Genomic DNA, 22,543 nt, shown 5'->3' on the forward strand with positions numbered 1-22,543 from the left:
AAACTGCTGCAAGACTATAATATAAGTGTTAACGGAACAACAGCCAGACTCAACTGCAGCCCAGTTATAATTTAAGGGCGAACAGAGTACAATTACCCATGGCAAGTGGCATGACTAGGGTATGCAGAGGTAAATAATCGTGCCCAGTTATAATTTAAAGGCAAACAGAGGACAATTACCCATAGCAAGGGGCCTAACTAGGGTATGCAGTGGTGAATACTCATGCACCCAATAGAGCCCAGCCCCGGTGCAACACTCTTCTCTTATCAAAACCCTGTCTCTTTGGGGGTTGCCAAGACTGAACACCAGAAGTTACCCAGGAGCACCACAAGCCCAAGGATCAAAGGCATACAGCCCGCAGTCTCCTAAGGCAGTAGCTGAGTGCTCGTGAGATCGATCCAGCGTACAGTGTAACTTCGCCCCCAACACCAAGGCCCGTTTCACCCACTGTACTTTCTATATGCAACTTGCAAGCCCAGGGGAATCGAACAGCAAATAGTACTTAGCTAGTACTCGGTGCGCGGGTGCGCCGGGGTGTGGCTTCTTGAAGAGGGTCGGGAGACGTCACTTGTCAGGGGGGGCAGGGCCTCCTACAGCAGGAAACACCTTCAAAATAGTACAGAGTGGATGTTGGACACACGGAATACCCAGTTGGTGTGCTAACACAAAACAACGAGCCACACAACTTCAATGGCACACAACTTCAGTAAGCTCCAGACAGGCAGCACAAAGGCGCACAATCACCTCAAAGTCAGGCAGGCTGGTGTTACCAGCTAAGACGTCCTCCAATGGAAAAGTCAATGCTGCAGCTCCAAAGCTGCTCCGGCCGGTCGAGGCTGTGAGTCGGCGGCAGCAGCAATTCCCAATGTTCAAAAAGCAGGATGGTGGCAGGCAGCAGGCAGCAAACAGTACTTAGCTAGTACCTGGTGCGCGGCGCGGGTGTGCTGGGATGTGGCTACTTGAAGAGGGTCGGGAGACGTCACTCGTCAGGGGGGGCAGGGCCTCCTCGAGCAGGAAACACCTCAAAGTCAGGCAGGCTGGTGTTACCAGCTAAGACGTCCTCCAATGGAAAAGTCAATGCTGCAGCTCCAAAGCTGTTCCGGCCGGTCAAGGCTGTGAGTCGGCGGCGGCAGCAATTCCCAATTCCAAGTGTTCAAAAAGCGGGATGGAAGCAGGCAGCAGGCAGCAAACAGTACTTAGCTAGTACTTGGTGCATGGCCATATTTTATACTGGCATGTGGAAAATCAGCAATTAATATTTTATGCTGTTATCAGACCGAGTTAGAATTTGATTTTCTATGATGTTATCAATTATGCTATTATGACTGCCACTAAAATGTCCAAGCTAGCATATTTTTAACTACTGAGGTTGGGGACTCTGTCAAATCTAGTCAATAGCTACATGACAGCTTCCTCTAGTAGGAGGAATTACATGGCCCCCTTCATTTTAGCCAATGCCCTTATGTAACATCATAAAGCGTTTTCTTTGATTTGTGAGCTAGTGCCTCTTAGGGTCCACATATGCCACACGGGCCAATTGTTATGTTAGTTTTTATAGAATGGAATAAGAAAGATGTCCTTATTGTCTCTGCGATCTAGTTCAATCTCTGAAACATGCACCCTATGGCCTTCTTAATAATATATATAATAATATTAGTATGTATATAACACTTCCTGACAGATTCTTCCAGCTTATGAACGCAGTAATAACCAGTGTAATGACCACATTTTGAATTGTATTTGATTCATTGACTTCGGAAGGTAGAGAAGCTAAATCGCCCCAGCCCGTGAGATGCTCTCATGAATAGCCTCCGCCATCTGTATTGCTTCCCTGGTGTATCATTTCTGTTCGAAATGACATCCCTATTGTTACCAGAGGACCACTCCAGTGGTGATAGTGCGCTGTACAAATGTCCTTTAACATTAACATTAACATAAATACAAACTACAAACCCACTCGAAAAGAGACTCAAAACGTGAAGGGAAGCCTGGAATGCCGAAGTAAACCGAAAAGTAGAAGAAATAGGAAGCAAAAACAAGAGCAAACATTATATCAAAGCAGACAAATAAACACTTACTTAGAATGGTAGCACGGGATATACAACTGAATAAAACTGGATCTAACCAAAACTCCCACCATGAGTGCAGCGAATGCACCAACAAACAGGTGCAATCATCAACTCAAAACTAAGCACAATAGCATTGCCAGCAGAAGCTAATCTGCCAATTAAGATGTGCCCTGATTGCAGAAACTGGGCATGCTTGCAAGGGTGCTGTAATTAGAAAGGCTGGAGGTCAGGCAGAAGCCCAGCCATTGAGTTGAGCTGAGTTGGCTTGAGGTATTTGTAACTTGAACCGGGCAGTAGCTACCACATCTAGGAACATATGGAAAAAATACATCAAGATTTAATGGCATGAAGATGGAAGATTTTTAACGAAACAGATGAGTTTTCATCCCGTTTCGAAAAGCACGAAGAGTCTGATTAGCATGCGGGTGAGATTGTAAGGCACTCTAGCTGACAAACGAAAGCCATGATGGACCGATAGAGCATAACCAACACAGAAAGGGATAGAGCATAACCAACACGGAAAGGGATAGAGCATAACCAACACGGAAAGGGCACCTTTATCAGCAGAAGCCATAAAGTCATCCCAAACAGTCAGGAGCACTGAATCCGTCCCGATAAAATGCATAATATACAGATGGATGCGAATACAATGAGCCGTAGAATTCCCCAAAAAGCTGGTCATTTGGGCAGTGACCACCTTCACTCCAACAGTTCAGTGATCCACGAGTAGTCTGTAATGGGTCGTTAGTGGGCCATACTGGTAGGATCTAGAGAGGATTTTATTCAAAAGAGGGACTGTGTAAATTGAGGAGGAAGTGTGTGTGCCTTGTGAAGTGATAGATTGGTCCCAGTGGAAACACACATAGCAAGGGTATCTGCATGCTGTTGAGCAATAAGTGCAGCTAAAGCATCTTCCGTCTTACAAGCATGCACCAGTTTCTGAAGAAGAAAGTGAATCGATTGCTTGGTGGTGGATTGACATTGTAAAAGGAAGGCAAGAGAATTGAATTTTGGTTCCAGTCGGGGTGAGAGGGCATCTCAGCTGGACTGGATATTTTTTTGCATAGCTCCAATTGTACCAATAGAAATGTGATTAAAATGATTGACAACCTGAATGGAGGGTCACATGATTTTGGGATTAGTACGAGATGAAATCACTTTGAACAATGAATTTAGTGTATTGATAGCAGAATGGATTTTATTTGAGAAGAAAGCTGATTTACCATTATAAATAGCTTGCTTTTAAACCTAAAAGAAAAGCATCCTTGGATCTCAACCTTCTACACATCTTTTTCTTTCTTTCGGTACAGCTTTTTTCGATCTGGGAACCAAGGTTTATCCTGTTTATCCTGTTTCCAGGTCTTATAAGGGGCTAGTGGAACTTAGGTCACTACAGTTCCACTGAAGATGAGTGTGGCGTTCGTTTCAATAACACCCCCTCCGCTCCCCACCGTACCTGGGATTGGGCGATCTGATCCCCACCGGTTCCTCCCCTGGTTGCTTGTAGATCCCTTGCTGACAAATTGCCCACCCCTCCCCTCCCCTGTTGTTAGCCTCCCACTCCCATGTTTCTCTGCTACCAATGCCATGTTCTTCCCCTTATGATTGAGAAGCGCTCCATTGCTTCTCGAAGCTAAGTCCGTGCTCAATAAATACTCTAATAATAATTATTATTATAAAATAATCACAACAGGAATCTACAGGTGTACCCGTAGGAAAAGAAACAAACACATCATTTGCTGAAATTAGAAAATGCGTCTTTTTATTAGTAGCGGGTTGCAGAAACATGGGGACGCAAAGCTACAGAATGTGGCTGGGAAGACAGACAAATGTGGCAAACTGCCATCAAAGGGGAAAGAGAAGTGGTCACATCACATACTATGCTTTCTGCACATTTATAGCACTGAACTTTAAGGCACAACGTGCTGTCACAGTATTCAAGTCAGTGAAAACACGTTTTAAATGCACTATAGTATTAGACCTCCCCCAGCAAACTCTTAGCACACAGGTTCATTACGAGTTCGGCCACCTACCCATCAGTCATTTTTTGACCATCGCTCATATGTTAACATCTCACTTCATATCAGATCCCAGCAGGGCCAACTCAACCCAGCAAGTCATCCTGGCAGTGCCTTCCATCCTTCTGGAGTTACTAGACTCAGCACCATTACATTTGATAATACTGACAATTTATATTATACTGAATAGCAATGGGGGAATACCCGGCATGGAGACAAGTATCATTTTTTTAAACTGTTCAATGTTTTAATAAGCAACATTGCAAAGATGTTGGACTGAAAAGCGTGTCTATTATTATACATTACTAAACTCTACAACAAGAGACCCACTTGATGGGCGTCATTAATTTAGGTTAAAGACACCCTGTGGAGGGATACATTATAGAGCATAATTATTGTAAATGCAGTATTGTGTTTGGAGTATTGTGTTGATTTTTTAAAGTCAAATCTTTTGAGAGAATTTCAAAAAGGAGGAATTATCCAATATAGTGTACTTGCGACAGAATGCCATCTGCGAGGGTGTGCAATCCTGAATTTGATGATTTTTGCTATGCAAAATGATGGTGGTTTCACTCTCTGAAAAGTGGGCTCTGCTAAACAGGCCTCACTTTCAATTGCCCACGCTCAAACGTGTAGTTCACACGTGTGTACTCTCCTGGCCCTGGTTATTGACTTACTGGCAGCTGCAATGTGATGTGGCAATGTGACAGCCACAGAGAAAACATGCGCCTTCCTAAAGCAGCTTGATGGAACTAAAATGTATTCTAACACCCATGGTCTGCCTTTTAACATGATGGGATCCATGTTCAAAGTACCTTAAAGTGCATACCCTCATTTGACGGGTGGCAGATCTTTGACAAAATATAAATATAAAGCCATATACAATTTGATATACAGGTGGATGAGGAAATACCTTTAATTGCTGAAACCTGAGGTCTTTCAATATTTCAACTGGTGGAAACCAACAGCTGGTTGATTGGGATGAAGGGGAGTGTCATGGATGAAGTAGCAGAGAAGCTAGCATGTGGATCCACGTAGGAGGGTGGTTCTGTACCACGGCACCCCAGACCTGGTCTTTATGTAGTTATCCCTCAGACTCAAAGGCACTCATAGAGACACATGTGAGACTACAGTCTGCCTGGGTGGCCCCTAATATTTCTGCTGATTATTTGATAAAGCAGGAATATGCATGCGCAGGCCTGCTGACCCAGTGCTATGCAAAACTGTATGGCAATACAATGAGACGTTTGGGTAAGTAGTGACCTTATACATCTGGACAGGGTTATTTAGGAAAGTTTCAGACACATATGTCTTCTGCTATCAATTGAACAACAATCCAGCTGATCTGGTAAACTAGGAGGGGGAGGGATTAAAGTCGCAAGCTACTAGCCAGACATAAAAAAAGTCACCCGCCACCTCAATGTGATACATACACACAGCACACCATATCTTGCATGCCAAAACTAAAATATCGCTCACGTATGGCTAGTAGTGAGTGCATATTCTGCGCCCTCTGGTAGAGACAGAGAGAGAAGAGGAAATCAAGAAATGCACCACAATCGCATAATTGTGGTGACAACTAGTTTGGGGTCTATAGTATGTGTGAAGAGGTAAATGGGGCCACAGGATGGGAAGGTGGTTGTGGTATGTCAGAGGGTGTCTTGTTCACACTTAGTATACATTGCCAATATTAAAGCAATAATGTTTACCTTTGCACGGCGAAACATTGCAATGTTCCCAGGAAATGTGCTGGTCCTTCAGCATGTAGCACCAAGGCGCATCATCCCCATCTGGACTCCTGAATGTATGACAAGATTATTGTTAGTATTACATCTGGGTCGGGGGTTTAGCTTGACCATGTGCCAACTCAAACCCTGATGCCGGCAATAAATTGCCTGCAGGCCATCATTAGAACAAGCAAATAGCCATAATCGCAAAAGCACCGGCTTTATTCAGAAGTTTCACTGATGAACCAGAAACTATGCATGCTTCTGTGGAATGAAAAACTGAATACAATGTGGTTCAGGTACAAACCTATTTTCCGATTAGATGTAGACATGCCACCTATGATCCAGCCGGCACCAGCCACCCCCCAGATCCTTTCAACCTACCGAGCTGGAGCAAGAGGCAGGTAAATACTTTTCTGGTAGGAAAGCTTTGGTAGAAACTACTTTATTTATTGTCTTGTGCTTCATAAACAAAATCTTTCACCACATATTAAAACAGATATAAAAGATAAAACAGATAAAAAAGAAAAAGAAGTACAACACATAAAATACAAGATTAGTATTACATCATATTCAATTCGTGAAAGTTTCAAAAATTCCATACACATGCATTAAACATCTGGACGAATTTAAAACCAATGACACTTGCTGTCCATCCATCATTCAAAATCAGAGTAGCTCAGCTGCCAAATCAGTATAATTATGTACAAACATTGAGAAATATATCCGTCTCATATTCGCTGTAGCTTCACAAACAGTAAGAAGACGCTTCAAGGTTTCTAGTTCACTCTTAGATTCATATCACCTACACATTCTATTAGCTTTTTCATGCCCATTCTTGACCCCCAGCCTTGCATTGTGGGAACTAAGTTAAGTGTGAATCGCATTTATAGTGAATACAGTTTAGGTGAAGGAAAGAAAGTTAAATATATCAATAAGGATTCTCTATTTTTCAAAATATAAAACATATGATGTTATTTTATCAACTGTGTTAATCCAGTCCCAATAATAAGGGTTTCTTTTTACTCTTAAAGGATCAACATAAAAATCCGTCACATCACTAAAACAGGTCAACATAGAGTAATTTGTGTTAGCAAATTCAACTAACATGGGAGCTGAATTTGAATTTAATATAAATTAAAGATTCTCAAATGAAGAATTCAGTGGTGGGTTCAAGATTCTATCAAGTAGGCAAAGACTCTTCCATGTCACAATTGATCCCAAGGAAATTAATCTAAGTTTGTGTCTCATTATACAATTTGGTCGGGGAGACCACCAGGGGGCGCAGACGGAATGGAAGCATAGTCCACTGTCTCCCTCGCGAAGCAGCGAACAATTGGGGAAAAAACCTAGCCAAACACCAAATTATTATGGTGCAGATACAGGGAAGGTGACCAGAGGATCCCCTGGAATCACCCTCCAAACGTAGTCAGTTTTCAAGCAGGGAAGATAGAGCAACGAGCATTGATTTGACACGGCCTGCGGACCCATAGCAAAGTCCCATTCTGTACCGAGGCGCTAACCACCCAAAGCACCTGGAAGACGGTCTGCCTCATCTGTGGCGGGGACCTTAATCAAACCGCAGACGCCTTATCTGACTGGTCATCGCAGAGGCCAGGTGAGATGCCCCCAACCACACAGGATGGTGATGCACTGAAAGACATCCTATCAGAACTCTTTGTGATAGACACATGGAGAACACTGCACCCCCACACTGAAGCATACACCTTTTTCTCCCTGCCACATTTGACAGCCATAAGAATTGACTACATACTCATAGACGCTTCATAGGAACACACCAAGATCGAGGCAAGTATCCAAGTAGTAGGCTGGTCCGACCACAACATGTGCAGACTTTCCCTCGAGATGGAACCTCAAGCCCCGCTCGACAAATGCTGGGTTTGTAACGATATTCTTCACAGGGACCTGGTCTTTCAGGAGGCCCTTAAAAATGAGATCTGAGAATTCTTTCAACATAATGTCACAGAGGATACCCCACTCCACATAATTTGGGAAGCGGCAAAGGCCACCCTCCGTGGCCTATTGATCTCAGAGGAGGCAGCTAAAAAGAGGGAAAGAACGCTTTGTCAAACCAACTTAAAGCATGCTATTATGAAAAGGCACTAAACGATGCAGGGGGAGTTCAGAGGAAGGCATAGTAGAGGTCATGGAGCTGAGGAAGGAGTGGCACTCTTGAGGGGGTAGGCAGTCACACAGTATTCCCACTTAAAGAAAAATTACTAAAAAGGGGACAAGGCTCACACTCTCCTGCCAGCTCGCCTTAGGGGCCAAAGGGCAAAAGGGGCAGTCTACAAAATAGGAAATGAGGGGGGTAAGATACACAACCAACCCAAAGCCATTGTGCAATAATTTGGGGAATACTATGCCCGGCTATACACCACAGAGTCTGCAGGAATGAAAAAGGCCGCTCGGAATTCCTTGAGAGTCTGGCACTCCTCACATTTAACGTGGAGGACAGAGCATCTCTGGAACTCCCAGTTAACAGTGACAAAGTCTTGAAGGCCATTGCAAAGATAAAACCAGGTTCAGCACCGGGGCAGGATGGTTATACCCCAGTCTTTTATAAACAGCACGTGCCTCTACTGGCCTGTTCCTGCCGTCAATATTTAATAGCATGTTGGACTATGGGAGGGCACCGGATTCATTTAGAGAAGCACACATTATAGTCCTCCCAAAAGAGGACAGTAACAAACTAAACTGTGAATCATACATGCCTCTATCATTACTAAATGCAGACCCTAAGGTCTATGCAAGCTTTCAACCCTACGATTTCAACCCTATCATGAAGTGGGGTTAATCAGAATGGGGCAATTGTGGAAGGAGGGCACCATCTTACACCAATCCGAACTTGAAACCGACCTGGGGATACCAGAACCCCCCACCCCCGCGACGTTCCTCCAGATAAAGTGAGTCCTCAGGGACCAGGGCTAGGAGCACAAGTTAGCACACTCACTGACAAGGTTCGAGCAGGTCCTCAACACATTAGCAGAGTCGAAGGGCCTTATCTCGGAACTCTATGGGTCGCTTCTACGTAGAGGCCATATTCCTTCCACAAACACCCAAAAATCATGGTCCAAAGAAATACATCTCCCAGAGGACCAAACATCTGGCAATCCATTTACAATGCGGTTTGGTCTGATACTATTGCGATGCAATACAAAATGCACAACGCCAGACTCCTCTTTAGATGACATCTAACCCCACACAGACTTCAAAGATGTATCCCAATGTCAGCCCTCTATGTTGGAGAAACTGCAGAGAAACAAGCACATACTGGCACATATGGTGGGCCTCTCCACAAGTACAAAATTATTGGAAAGAGGTATTGGGCTGGATTAGAGACATAGACAACACAGACAGAGCCCTCTTCCCTTTGTTAGTACTGCTCAGTTTTGAGGACCATGACAGAGAATATGCATTACTCCCACACATGCAAAGAAACCTACTTTTGGCTGCCACAGTCTATATCACCCTCCACTGGAAAAGAGATGGTCTCCTGAGACATCATGAGTGGCTAGCCAAATCTCACAAAATATATGAACTGGACAGCCTTAGGGTGATCCTATTAGAATCGCACACACACATTGACGCACAATTGCTACCATTCATGGGACTCTCCCCACAGACGACGCTGACAGACCCCACGTTCCACCAAAACACCCCACCGCCACAACGCTTCGCCAGCACACACAATGGCACCGCCCAACAAATTTGCTATCCCCACCTTCCAGCATTACTGCTCCGGTTCAATGTAATGAAACTGCTTCCGCCAGCCCATCTTGGTGTGAGGTGGGAGGTGGAGGAGACAAGGGATGGGATGTTGATTAAGGTTGTATAAATGTTGGGTCATTAATGAGTACACCAATAAATGACTGTTTTCAAATGTTGTTGCAGAGTTCTATTCCCAGCTGAACTGTCGTTGGCACTGTGATATACCCTGTAAGAAAATTGCAATAAAACATATTTTCAAAAAAATATATATATTACAATTTGGTAGAGAAAGAGGAAGGGATAATGCCTGCCTCCCTATGAAGCCTTCCCTTCTGTTTAGGATATCACCTAGCTCATCCAATATACATTCCACACCATAAATTATAGCCGGAACTTCCTTTATGTTATAATATTTGATACCCGAGATCATGGAGAAATTTAAGAATCTGTAAATTTAGTATTTAGTATTTATTTTATTTGTAGAGCGCACCAGACCCAAGGGCAACCGGGTGCATTATTTAGTTACAGGCATGATACATAAAGCATTTGGAGAGGATTATACAAATATACAAATTATACAACATGAAAATACAGGCATTCTAAAAAGTATACAAATTATACAACATGTACAGGCATGGTAAGATAACGCAGTTGAATGAGATATACATAGAGAGACCAATTAAGCAAGGGGATATACAATGTGAGATAGAGGCATGCTAAAATAACGCAGTTGAATGAGATATACATAGAGAGACCAATTAAGCAAGGAGATATACAATGTGAGATAGAGGGTAATAGCAATGAGCCAGTGGTGCGGTTGTGGAGATCCTAGGCGATATGAGCTGGGAATCATAGCAAGTCCTGGGCAGACAGCCAGGCTGAAGCTTTACGCTTGAAGGACGGGAACGAAGTTTCTGCTCTTAGTGGGTTGGGTAGTGAGTTCCACAGCTTGGCTGCTAGGACTGGGAAGCTGCGTCCCCCTGATCTTTGTAAGTTGAAGCGTGGGACGGAGAGACAGTTGGTTTGGGCACTTCTGAGTGGTCTCGTAGAGGTGTGTAATGCGAATCTGCTGGCTAGGTAGCTAGGGGCTTGATTGGCTAGGCTTTTGTGTGTAAGAGCGAGTGATTTGAGGGAGACTCTTTGGGAGACTGAGAGCCAGCGAAGGCTTCGCCTGGAGTCAGAAATGTGAAAGTTCCTAGGAATATTGAGCGCCGCTCTGATGGGTTTATTTTGGATTATTTGAAGTTTATTCATATTGCGTTGGTTGGTCCCTAAATAGAGAGCATTGCAATAATCGATTCTGGATAGGACCAAGGTCCTGGCTAGTGTGGTACAGTTGGCAGGAGAGAGGAAAGGGCGGCAAGCTGTGATGAGCTTGCAGGTGTATGATTCCGATGATGATACTGCGTTGGTTTGTCTGGACAGGGAAAGAGTGGAGTCAATGTAGACACCAAGCGTTTTTGTGTCCTTGGCCACATTGATGGTGTTGCCATCAATGGTGAAAGCTTTGAACGATGGGTCAAGTTTGTTGAGTCTTTGGTGGGAGCCAAGGATGATGAGCTCAGTCTTGTCGTCATTTAACCACAGTTCATGTTGGGCCATCCAGGCCTGGATGACTTGATAAATGGCGTTGATGGCGAGTGAGTTGGTTTTGTGGTCACCTGTGAAGGGGATAAGTATCTGGGTGTCATCAGCGTAGTTGGTATACGTAACACCCAGAAGATCCAAAATGTCAAATAGAGGTTTTGTGAATACATTGTTGAGTGTCGGTGATACACAGGATCCTTGAGGCACTCCACAAGTGACTGGGGAGGGTTCTGCGGTGGCAGTAGGGGAGAAGACTTGCATCGATCTATTATCCAAGAATGAGGTGATCCAGGCTGTCGCTTTGTCCGAGAAGTGGGAGGCAGTTTTTAGGTGACGGCATAGGATTTGGTGATTGAACAAATTGAAGGCCGCGGAGAGGTCAAGGAGGAGTAGGACAGCCAGTTTGCCCTTATCTTTGAGGTCGATCTGGGTTTTGAGGGCCAGTAGAGCTGTTTCAGTACCGTATCGTGGGCGGAAACCAGACTGTCTCAGACCCAGCAGATTATTGGTTTCTAAGTAGTCTTGGATCTGCAGGTATGCAGCACGGGCAAGAATATTTTAAAGGAAAGGGACCGTAGTGATCGGTCGGTAGTTGGTGGGTATGTTGGCGTCCAGGGTGGGTTCTTTCAGTAGAGGGATGACCCAGACATCCTTGAGGTTGTCGGGGACAATCCCAGTGCTGAAGGAGAAGTTGATAAGTGAGGTGATGAAGGGTGCTAGGTTATGAGCGGCTTCCTTGACAATGGTAGCGGGGCAGGGGTCCCCCTGACAGTTAGTAGGTTTAAGGTTATTGATGATGTGTTATACTTCAATGGTGGAGAGGGGTGTGAAGCTGAAGGGTTTCATGGATTCGGTGTTCGGGTTGGTGTTAGTCTGGGGTGGTTTGTGTTGCAGGCTGGGCTATAGACTACTTTTTTATCATTGATTTTGGATTGGAGAGTGACGATTTTTCCAAAGAGGGCTTTTGGGATGTTAGCACACCAGGTGCTGTCTTTAGAGCAGTTGTCGGGGGGTGGGGGGGTGTCAGGAGATTCTAGCTCTTTCAGGAGTCTAAATAGCTCCTTGGTGTTAGATTGGGCTAGTTCACTGCGTTTATTGTAAGTCTCTTTTTTTGCTGTGAGTATGGCTACTTTGTAGTTAAGAGTGGCTAAGGCGACACTAGCTTTGTTGGCTTCTGTCGGATTGCTTTTCCATCGTGCTTCAAGGATCCTTTTTTCCTTACGTAAGGTTCTCAGCTGTGGCGTGAACCAGGAGTTGAGGTGTGCCCGAGGTTTGGGTTTTCTCAGTTTCGAGGGCGTGATAAGATCAATCGCTTTAAGCATTGTTTGATTGTACAAGTCAACCAAGACAGTGGGGTCAGAGCATGAGGAAGAGATATCGTTAAGAGCAGGGAGGATAAGTGGGAGTAGTTTAGCGCAGGTTATGTTACGCTTATTTCTAGTGGCAGTGGCTGGCGCTATATTGGACGTGGGAGGGGTGGTTTTGGCAGGAATGCTGAAGGTGATCAGGTGGTGGTCGGTCCATGAGCATGGTTGAATGGATTTGATGTTTGTGTCACAATTTAAGTTAGCTATCCAATCGATGGTCCGGCCCTTGGAATGGGTGGGGAGAGTGATCTGTTGTACAAAGCCTAGGTTGAGTAGCAGGTTGTTAATGTCCTGGGCGGGGGTGTCATTAGGGTCAAGGTAGCCTAGGTTGAAGTCGCCTAATACTATGATTTGAGACTTGGACTTAGTGTTGTCAGTGAAGATGTGGGAGAGGTCCTCAGCAAACGAAGATAGTGGGCCGGACGGTCTATATATAATGTGGAGTGTGATGGTCCTGTTAGGGGTAATGGCTAGCTTGGCTGTGAGTAGTTCTGCTGAGGAGATTAGGCCGGGGGTGGTGATGCAGAGATTAATCGAAGTTTTGAGGATGATGGCGATACCGCCTCCTTTGGTTTGGTCTGTGTCGCGGTCGCATCTAATGATCGTGTAGCCTTCGGGGATAGCTAATGATAGTAGAGGTCCTGAGGCAGCGTGGAGCCAGGTTTCAGTAATGGCTGTTGCCTCTCATTGGGGACCAACCTGCTGCACCAAGTTCTTCACTGAAAAGGTGCTGTCCTAAGCATATTTGTATTTGTATTTTTTTATTTATAAAGCGCAAACCATCAGGCCCGGAGGCATCAGGGCGCAATTTGTACAAAGTCACAATAATGCATATATACAGACATAAGACTTACATTACATTAATGCATATGTACAGACATAAAAATTACATTACCCAAATAATGACAGAGTTTCTATATACATACATTACAGTGATTGCAGTGCCGCTAAGGCTTAACAGTGGATATACCCATAGGGTGTACAGAAAGTAATAACAGAGGTCAGAGGGCCAGAGTATGTAAGACAAGAGCATGTCTTAGTGCTGGTCGAAAAGCCAAGATTTGGTTTTGGACTTGAATGTGTTGAAAGAGTCTTCGGCTCTGATAGTAACGGGGAGGGAGTTCGATAGCTTAGAGCCTAGGACAGGGAAGCTAGTGCCCCCGCTTTTTGAAGTTTGAACCTAGGGATCGATAGGCAGTGGGTCTGGGCAGTTCTTAGACGGGAGGTCGAGTGGCGAGACAGCCGACTACAGAGGTAGATAGGGGCCTTGTTAGCCAAGCATTGGTGCGTGAGGGCAAGTGGTTTGAGTGAGATTCTCTGCTTGACAGGTAGTCACTTTAGTTTAATTCTGGATTTTGAAATGTGGTGGTTGCGGGGGATGTTTAGGGCAGCTCGAATGGCATTGTTCTGGGTAGTTTGGAGTTTGTTCAGGTTCTCTTGGCTGGTGCCTAAGTAGAGTGCACTACAATAATCAATTTTGGCCATAATGTGAGTTCTAGCTAGTGTGACACTGTTAGGGGTGGTGAGAAATGGTCTGCAAGCTGCAATAGGTTTGTACGTGTATGGAGAGGCAGATTTGACTGCATTTATTTGTCGAGATAAGGATAAGGTGGCGTCAAGGTAAAAACCTAACGTTTTGGTATCTTTCGAGACTTGTATGGTATTACCGTCTATGGTGAATGACTGATAGGATGGCTCTAGTTTGCTCAGGTGTTGCGAGGTGCCCAGGATAAGGGGCTCCGTCTTGTCGTCATTTAGGCATAACTGGTGTTGGGCCATCCAGGCTTGGATGACCAGGTAGACGTCGTTAAGGGCCTTGGTGTCAGCTAGATAATCACCTGTGATGGAAATGAGTATCTGGTGTCATCCGCATAGTTAGTGTAGGAGACACCCAGATAGTCAAGCACATCAATGAATGGTTTCGTGAAAATGTTATAAAGTGTAAGTGACACACAAGATCCCTGAGGTATGCCGCAGTGAATTGGGGAAGGGTCCGCGACTGCGGATGGGGCAATGACCCTCATGGATCTATTGCTCAAAAAGGATTTGATCCAGGCCGCGGCAGAGGACGAGAAGTTGGCAGCAGAGTGGAGGTGCTTGCATAGGATCTGGTGGTTGACCAGATCAAATGCGGCAGAGAGGTCCAGGAGTAGTAGCATTGCTAGTTTGCCCTTATCCTTCAATACCTCAATTTGGGTTTTGAGGTCTATTAAAGCAGTTTCCGTCCCATGTCTGGGACGAAAACCAGATTGTCGTAGACCTAGTAGATTGTTGGATTCCAAGTAAACTTGGATCTGTAGGTATGCTGCGCGGTCTAAAATCTTAAGCAAGAACAGTACCGTGGTGAAAGGTCGGACGTTAGTAGGTATGCTTGGGTCTAGGGAAGGTTTTTTGAGCAGTGGGATCACCCAAGCGTCCTTAAGGTTGTCCGGGACAATACCTGTTTTGAAGGAGGAGTTGATGAAGGCCGTAATGAATGGGGCAAAATCATGTGCAGAGTCCTTAATGATGGGAGCTGGGCAATGTTTGAATGTTAGCACACCATTTACTGTCCTTCGTGCAAGTGGCTGGGGGGGCGACTGGAGTTTCTAGCTCTTTTAGGATTCTGAAGAGTTCCTTTGTATTCGAATCAGCTTGCAGAATACGATTATTAAGAGACTCTTTTTTTGCAGTGATGATAGCATCTTTGTAGGTGAGTGAGGCAAGAAGGAAACCATCTTTATGCTCATCAGAAGGGTGGCTTTTCCAGCGATTTTCAGCACAGCGTTTAACTTTGCGGAGCATTCTTAACTGTGGGGTGAACCATGAATTAAGATGTGCTCGCGGTTTGGCCTTCCTAAGTTTGATGGGTGCTATAGAGTCTATAGCTGTGAGCATACTTTGGTTATAGGTGTCTGCTAGGGAGGTGGGATCAGAGCAGGTGTAGGTGGCCGCATTAAGGGAGGGGAGTAACAGTGGGAGGAGTTTCTCCTTAGTTATGTCATTTTTACTTCTAGTAGGGAGTGCTGGAGCTATCAGTGTCGGGGCTTACAGAGTTGCGTCGATATTGAAAGTTATAATGTGATGGTCAGACCATAAGCAAGGGGTATTGTCGGGAACCTTGATATTGCAGTTAGAGCCGGCTAACCAGTCAAGGGTCCTGCCTTTGATATGGGTGGGTTCTTGAATGTACAAGGTGAGGCCGAGGTCAGTTAGGACATTCTCCAGATCTAGTGCCACGGGATCTTTTGGGTCACCAAAGCCTAAGTTAAGGTCGCCTAGGATGATTGTGAGTTATTTTTAGTTTGGTGAAGGAGGAGAGTGGATATTTCACAGACAAAGGTCGGCGCCGGATCTGGGGGCCTATAGATAAGGTGGAGGATGGCCGTTTGGTTAGGCGTTAGTGATAGTTTGACTGACAACGATTCCGCTGATTCGAGTTTGGAGTCAGATACCACTCTTAGGTCAAGAGAGTTTTTATGGATGAAGGCCACGCCACCGCCTCTGGATTGGGCAGTGGTACGGTCACATCGCGTGATGCCGTAGTCAGGCGGTAACGCCAAGGATAGTGAAGGGCCAGATGCGGCATGTAGCCAAGTTTCGGATATAGCGATGAAGTCAAGGTCAGAGGTGGTGATGAGGTCAGCAATGTCTAATGCGTGTGCTGGGAGAGATCTAGCGTTGATAAGGGTGCCCTTGAACACAGGCAATTTAGCCCCTGTGGTAGTGGATTTGCATGTAGTGGTAGATGGGGGTGAGCCAGGTGGTGTATGAGAGGTTTGCTTGGTGGCGTTGTTGCGGGAGTGTCGTAGGTGGAATCTAGTGCCTAGTCTCTTGTTTCTGAGGACGAGGGGGCAAGGTTGTTTGGGTGTGGGTTTCCTGGCGAAATGTTCCAGCCACAGAACTGGGTCATTAAGGTATTGGTTAATATTGTTACTGGAGTAGTGTAAACCTGCGGTGGTTGCTGTAGGGCTCATTATAGACGTCACAGTCACAGTAGGCAGTGCCTGGTGGTGAAGGTTAGGGCAGGCCAGACTATTAGGTAGCTGATCGGGTTTAACCCAATAGGGGGAGGTTGTGGCAGTGGGTAACTGAGTGGCTGGGGGAGCCCATAGGGCTAAAGTATAGTATAGTAGAAGGAGCACACTGACGTGCATGATTGTAGTACTAGCTACCTGAGTAAGATACCTGCAAAATTGTTCACAAGGGTCAAAATTGGGTCTCATTAGATAGGACTGTGGTATCAGAGACCAGAGCGGCACAATGAATCCAAGTGCCTAGATTTGACTAAATATCAGCAAACATAAGGTGACCTGAGCGTACAGTGTGTTCCGAAGCCTAGCAAAGACTAAATAACATCAATTGTATAGTGACCAGGGCGGCACAATGAAAGTCAGCATTTGTCAGGCACATCAGGGAATGCAGCACAAAATACAGCACAGCTAGATTAGAGTGTCAGGCACAACACGGAATGCAGTGCAAAATACAGCACAGCTAGATTCGAGTGTCAGTCACATCAGGGAATGCAGTGCAGAATACAGCACAGCTAGATTCGAGTGTCAGGCACAACAGGGAATGCAGTGCAGAATACAGCGCAGCTAGATTTGAGTGTCAGGCACAACAGGGAATGCAGTGCAAAATACAGCACAGCTAGATTCGAGTGTCAGGCACAACAGGGAATGCAGTGCAGAATACAGCGCAGCTAGATTCGAGTGTCAGGCACAACAGGGAATGCAGTGCAGAATACAGCGCAGCTAGATTCGAGTGTCAGGCACAACAGGGAATGCAGTACAGAATACAGCGCAGCTAGATTCGAGTGTCAGGCACAACAGGGAATGCAGTCTTGCTATGTTGTTCTTGTGTTCTTGGAGGGCGACAGTTAAGCTGTTACTTGCACCCCACTCCAGGACACCCTGAGTCCCATGGGGTGAGCTACCCATTGGGCTCTTAATTGCTAAACTATTAATTACCTGCAAACCTGAAGAAACCGTCATAGACTCTGCCCTGTCTGCTGCTTACCTGCCTCTTTCCTACTCATTCCTGTGTCACTGCAAGTCCAGTCCCCTCCTTAACTCTGTGCAACTCATTTAGTATAGGGTTGGACTTTGGAAAGATTGGTTGAGCAGGGGTTAACTAAAGTTCCAAGGGTTGATCTACGTTTACTTATCAGTAGTTTTCTCTACCTTTTATGTTGCTTAACATTTCATTTAAAGTGTGCTGCCTTTTATTCTACTGTTATATTACTGTGTGAATAGTACTTATATGACTTATCTCTAAAGCTTAGGTCGACATAAAATAAATTATTATTTTGTATATCACTGGTAGTGTGCCAGTGTTTCCTTGTATGCTCCAAGTACTGTGTGCCTCACTACAGCCCTTCTCCCTCCTAGATTAAGCCTGGTTGCTCAGCCATTGCTATCAAACCTTTGGGTAGTTCAGGCTAAATCTAATTGGCTCCAACCCTGTTACCTATTGGCTCCAACCCTGTTACCTAAGGTGGGTTTTTCCAGGTTCTGTCACAGACAGTACCTTGTGTAAAACTCTCTAACAAACATGGCTGGACTAATTAGTGCATTTCAAACATTTTAAATATTCTGGGTGCATCATTGTACACGCAAATGTGTGTATTGCAAAAGGAATGATCTGAACTGCATAATGGGCAGAGTAGTGTGGGCCGTTGCGCTCCCCACCACAGCTTCACAGTGCCCAGTCAATGATGCGAATGATGGCACATGATAACTGACAAGTGGCAAACGCTTTGCAAATGCCTTTACGAAAGCTAAACTAGTTTGCTCTGTCAATGGTTGTTATAATTAGGAAGCATTTAAACATTCAGTTGGTTAAACATAATCAACTGCACGTATGCGCTATATATAGAGCAAAATGTCTTACGATGGCTGCCATTTATGGGAAAACATAAGCTCTGTTGTTATTGGTTGCTAAAATAGAGACGAGGAACAACATATGACTAACAGTAACACTTTATATGCTCCAATACTCCAAAAGACAAGAAAGGACCATCGCATCATGAGAGCAAAAACTGTCTTGGCAGATGTCAGGCCAGCTGATTCCGTAACACAATAAGAGCTTTGAAAGCATCGGCAGCCTCCTGCCTCTGAGCATCGTCAGTGACAAGATAATTAGGGATGTAGGTAAGCGCGGGACCTCATTTGCATGTGAGCAATCAGGCATCTTAGAAAGTGCTTTCTTAGCAGGGACCGTGGAATCCGAAAGACGCTCATCAAAATACACGTACTTTCTGCAGTAAAAACGAGGCCGCACGCAAGTGGTGGTAGCGAGCGATAAATAAAGGGAAGGCATAGCCAAAGAGTAATAACTCCTGAAGTTGGCGAGGTGGCCCTGCATGGCACTGTCTATGCACCACAGGCGAATAGAGGTGGGCAACAGAAGCTACCGGCCTGTACTGAAGTTGCTGGAAGGGTGCCCATTGCAGCATCTGAATGGCCAAAATGTGCGCCTCTGTCAGCTCACATGTAGGATTCCAAATACAAGGGTGGCATAGGGTTCTTGCTGCCCTAGGGTCTAGGCAAAGTGACACATTTCCTGCCACAGCTCTATCCAACGCATATTAGGGACACTTTCTAATTGTAATGCCAATGTGTGCTGCATAGATCCCAGCGTAATCTTGACTTGCCCCACCACTATACATTATCAATTTCCCAGAAGGTATATCCATTGTTATATTTCAAAACCTTTCACGTGCATACAGCAATTTATATCAAGTACCTGAAACGTATATTATACCTAAGCAGAGCAAGTGGTTACACATTATATGTCTTGTTTTCTTTTCCCTCTCTTTTCAATCCCCTTTCCCTCTTTTCTTGCTCTCTTCTATCCCCTTTTGCCTGTCTTTTCCCGCCATTTCGTCCCTCCCTTTCTTTGATCTATTTACCCACCTTTTCCCTCCCTGCCTTTCAACCACACCGTTTATTTTCTGTTATTGATGCATTTATCTGGAATGGTCATAATTGGTGAGTGCCCAAATGCAGATCGCAGTGGGCGCAGCCCGCCAGCACCAAGGGAGGACCAGGAGTTGATGCCGCGCCCAAGCAGCATAGCAGGGGATGAAAGCCCACTTGTCCACATGTAGATGGTGAGGTAACTCTTCTGCACCTATGAGTCTTGCATTGCCTTCCGTAGCCCTCTTGGATACAGCTCTGGAACTCCAATGCTTGAGAAATAATCATGTCTGGGAATCTTCCACCTTGGTGCCCCACACACCATCAGCTCTTGGAAGCCAAGGCTCCCAGCAAAGAAGATGGGCAGCAGATCAATATCTTTGCTGTCAGAGCCTCGAGTCTGGCAAGGGGGTGCTTGCGTTTGTAAAGTGGTGGTTTTTCCCAAGCTTCAGTTAGTGTTGGTTGGCGCATGTTTCCCATACTCTCACGGGTTATAGTTGTCATATTATAGTTGTCGTGGCACACTGCATTGTTGCTCTTCTCCTAGCAACCAACGAGTGCTCCTTCTCTTCTTGCCTGCTTGGCTCAATACCTGCCTGCGATGGGTTTTTACGTGGTCCATCTGGCCCGATGTACCCAAAAGTGCCCCCTTCTTGCGCAAGAAACAAACTGTAGTGTTGCTCTTTCCACTGTCAATGGTAAAGTGATCGTCCAAGACACAGCTGTTAAAACAACATCCCATGAATAGAGGAGTGGTTACTTTGTGTTCTTGCTTTGAGTTCTGCTGAACAGCTATCACCACATGATAGATACTGTGATCTAGTTACGAAAAGTGCTGTGATATCAATCTCCGACCAGACGAGAATGTTATGGTTGACAGCTAACCCCCCCGAAAAACATTGTATCAAATTCGATAAAGATATTTGACTGCATTTGGAGCTCCTCAAATACTAACCCCACAAAAGAGGCGAATTTAGAAGGTTGTGCAAGCAAAACCCATACTAGGGATGCGCACGTCTTGTAGTGTTTTTTTGTTTTGATAATGGTTGTGGAAAGGAAGCTGCTGTCGTGTAGGTAGTGGGGTGATCTACCACTATCACCTAAAAGCAAAACTTGTATTCAAGGGTACTATCTACACATGCTGCGCTTAAAACAACCTTTAAGGGTGTTTTCATCTGCAACCATCCAATGTTGTTATAATTTAGTATCTCCAAGTGCAATGGTGTTAAAAATGGCAACTGTACAAATGTACTATATTTTTGGTATCGCAAATCGATACGTGTGTATTTTTGTTTCAATTGAATAAATTTGTGACTGAAAAATGATCCATCTGATCAAATCTGTTGATTTTGCAACCTTAATGAATATAAATGTGATCACTACCCCATCGCTTCAGATTCACTCACCACAATAAGTGGCCCCCAAGTTGTTTTAAGCGCAGCCTGTGTAGATAGTACTCTTGAATACAAGTCCCACAAAAGAGGCATTGTGTAAATCAAGCTCAGCTTTAAACTATACTGAAAAATGTTGGTACATGTTTTATGACCGATATGGATTGTGCATAATAAGGAGAAATAAATGATCCTGTATGCTCCAAGAAAATACAAAGGCTTAGTGTCTTTCTAATGATATACCTGTACTACAAGGAGAGTTCTGACTAGAACTGGAGATCGGAGGGAGGGGTAGCTGCTCACTTTGCAAGTAATGCCACACTACTGGCTTTGTGTGGGAAGGGGTGCTGCATTCCCTTGATGGGCACGTGGTTGGTGCTGGTGGAAAAAACGAAGGGGGTTGAATTCAGCCCACCAATTGTTTAGCCACATTAATTAGTACGACAATAATGCAGCTTGTTCCTCACTTACACTCTACAACCAAAGGTGCCCCTCCCAGGTGAGTCAATAAGTGTATGCCTCTCAAAGGATTCGCCAAAGTTAACAGGTTAAATGAAAACCCAAAAGGATTGGCCATTCCCAAAGTTCTGCATTTTATTTTGTGCGATATTGGTGGACCCGAAATGATCAAAAGCGTGACGCACAAAACGGCGGGGCGTCAAATTCCGGTCTATGCGAAGTGCTGGTGGGCAGGCAAAACAGGGTGCAGAATCACGTGAAATTCTGGGGTACGTGAAGTGCTGGCAAGCATACAAAAGTGCCATTGTAATTTCTGCAAAGTGCACATAACCAAAAAGAGTGCACATTTCACCAGTTCTGTTTTGCTTTAAGAAATGTCGGCCACCACTGCCTGTAACAATAGCTTTGGTACTTCGTACATGAAATAGATTCACATAGGTCTATGAAATGGGTGTCTATGAAGAGGGAATGCCAAGTTACTTCCTATGTGGTTTAGTCCACAGTACAACACTCAGTAAATCAGAAACAATGTCCAACTCTTTTTGCCATCATCACGTTTGATAACAAGCCCACAGTGTGTAAAACAAAATCGAAAAACAACAATCATCACTTGTTTACTCGAAGGCGTGTGCAAATTAAATCAGTTCCAGAAATAACTTTTGGGCTAGTAGCGTACTAAAAAACAACTACTCTCTCAAGTCTCCAGAATCAAAGAACAATGAACGAGGTTCTTCAACCAAAGGATCGCCTGCATAGACAAGCCTAGGCTGAGTAACCAATATCTACCAGAGAGCCACAACACACTTGAGGTCTAGCCCACACTGCCCCAGAAATCAGACACGATTTTAGATAGCCCTGCAGCCCCAGACGGCGGAAAGAATTTGCGAGTATATGTCAGTAATGATTTGCCAGCATCCATTGTTAAGCTTAGATTTTTAACACTTTCTACATTGACAAAGTAGGGTCGATCACTTGTGAATCTATAAAAGATATCAAGCCGAAAAACTAGTTTTAGGCATACAAGAAAATGTCTTTTGTTTCATAAATATGCTGTCTATTTACTGTGCGTAGATTGATTTTCTACATTGTTGGAATCTGTTTGCAGCTGCACCGCACTAGCTAAGTGCGTCATTGCCTCGGCTTGTATTACTGCTCTATGTTGCATCAAACCAAACTGAGCATCCAGTCTCCAGATTCTTCACCATCAAAGCGCGTGGAACCAACCCTGCTGGCTCGAACCAACCTCAGAAATGCCCCCAAAAAACAACGGCTGCACCCGCAATAAACTACTGAA

General features: G+C 44.9%; 1 protein-coding gene across 6 annotated transcripts in view; it reads right to left on the minus strand.

The window, feature by feature from the left end:
- Positions 1-22,543, minus strand: part of HGFAC (HGF activator) — a 1,108,062-nt gene that overhangs the window by 508,691 nt on the left and 576,828 nt on the right. For all 6 annotated transcript variants that reach the window (XM_069632041.1, XM_069632043.1, XM_069632038.1 and 3 more), the window contains exon 9: positions 5,797-5,885. In XM_069632041.1, coding sequence (XP_069488142.1) covers positions 5,797-5,885 — 89 coding nt within the window. The remainder of the gene's footprint in view (positions 1-5,796; positions 5,886-22,543) is intronic.

The sequence above is a fragment of the Ambystoma mexicanum genome, chromosome 6q (assembly GCF_040938575.1).
Source record: "Ambystoma mexicanum isolate Mex_15411 chromosome 6q, UKY_AmexF1_1, whole genome shotgun sequence".
NCBI lineage: Eukaryota > Metazoa > Chordata > Amphibia > Caudata > Ambystomatidae > Ambystoma > Ambystoma mexicanum.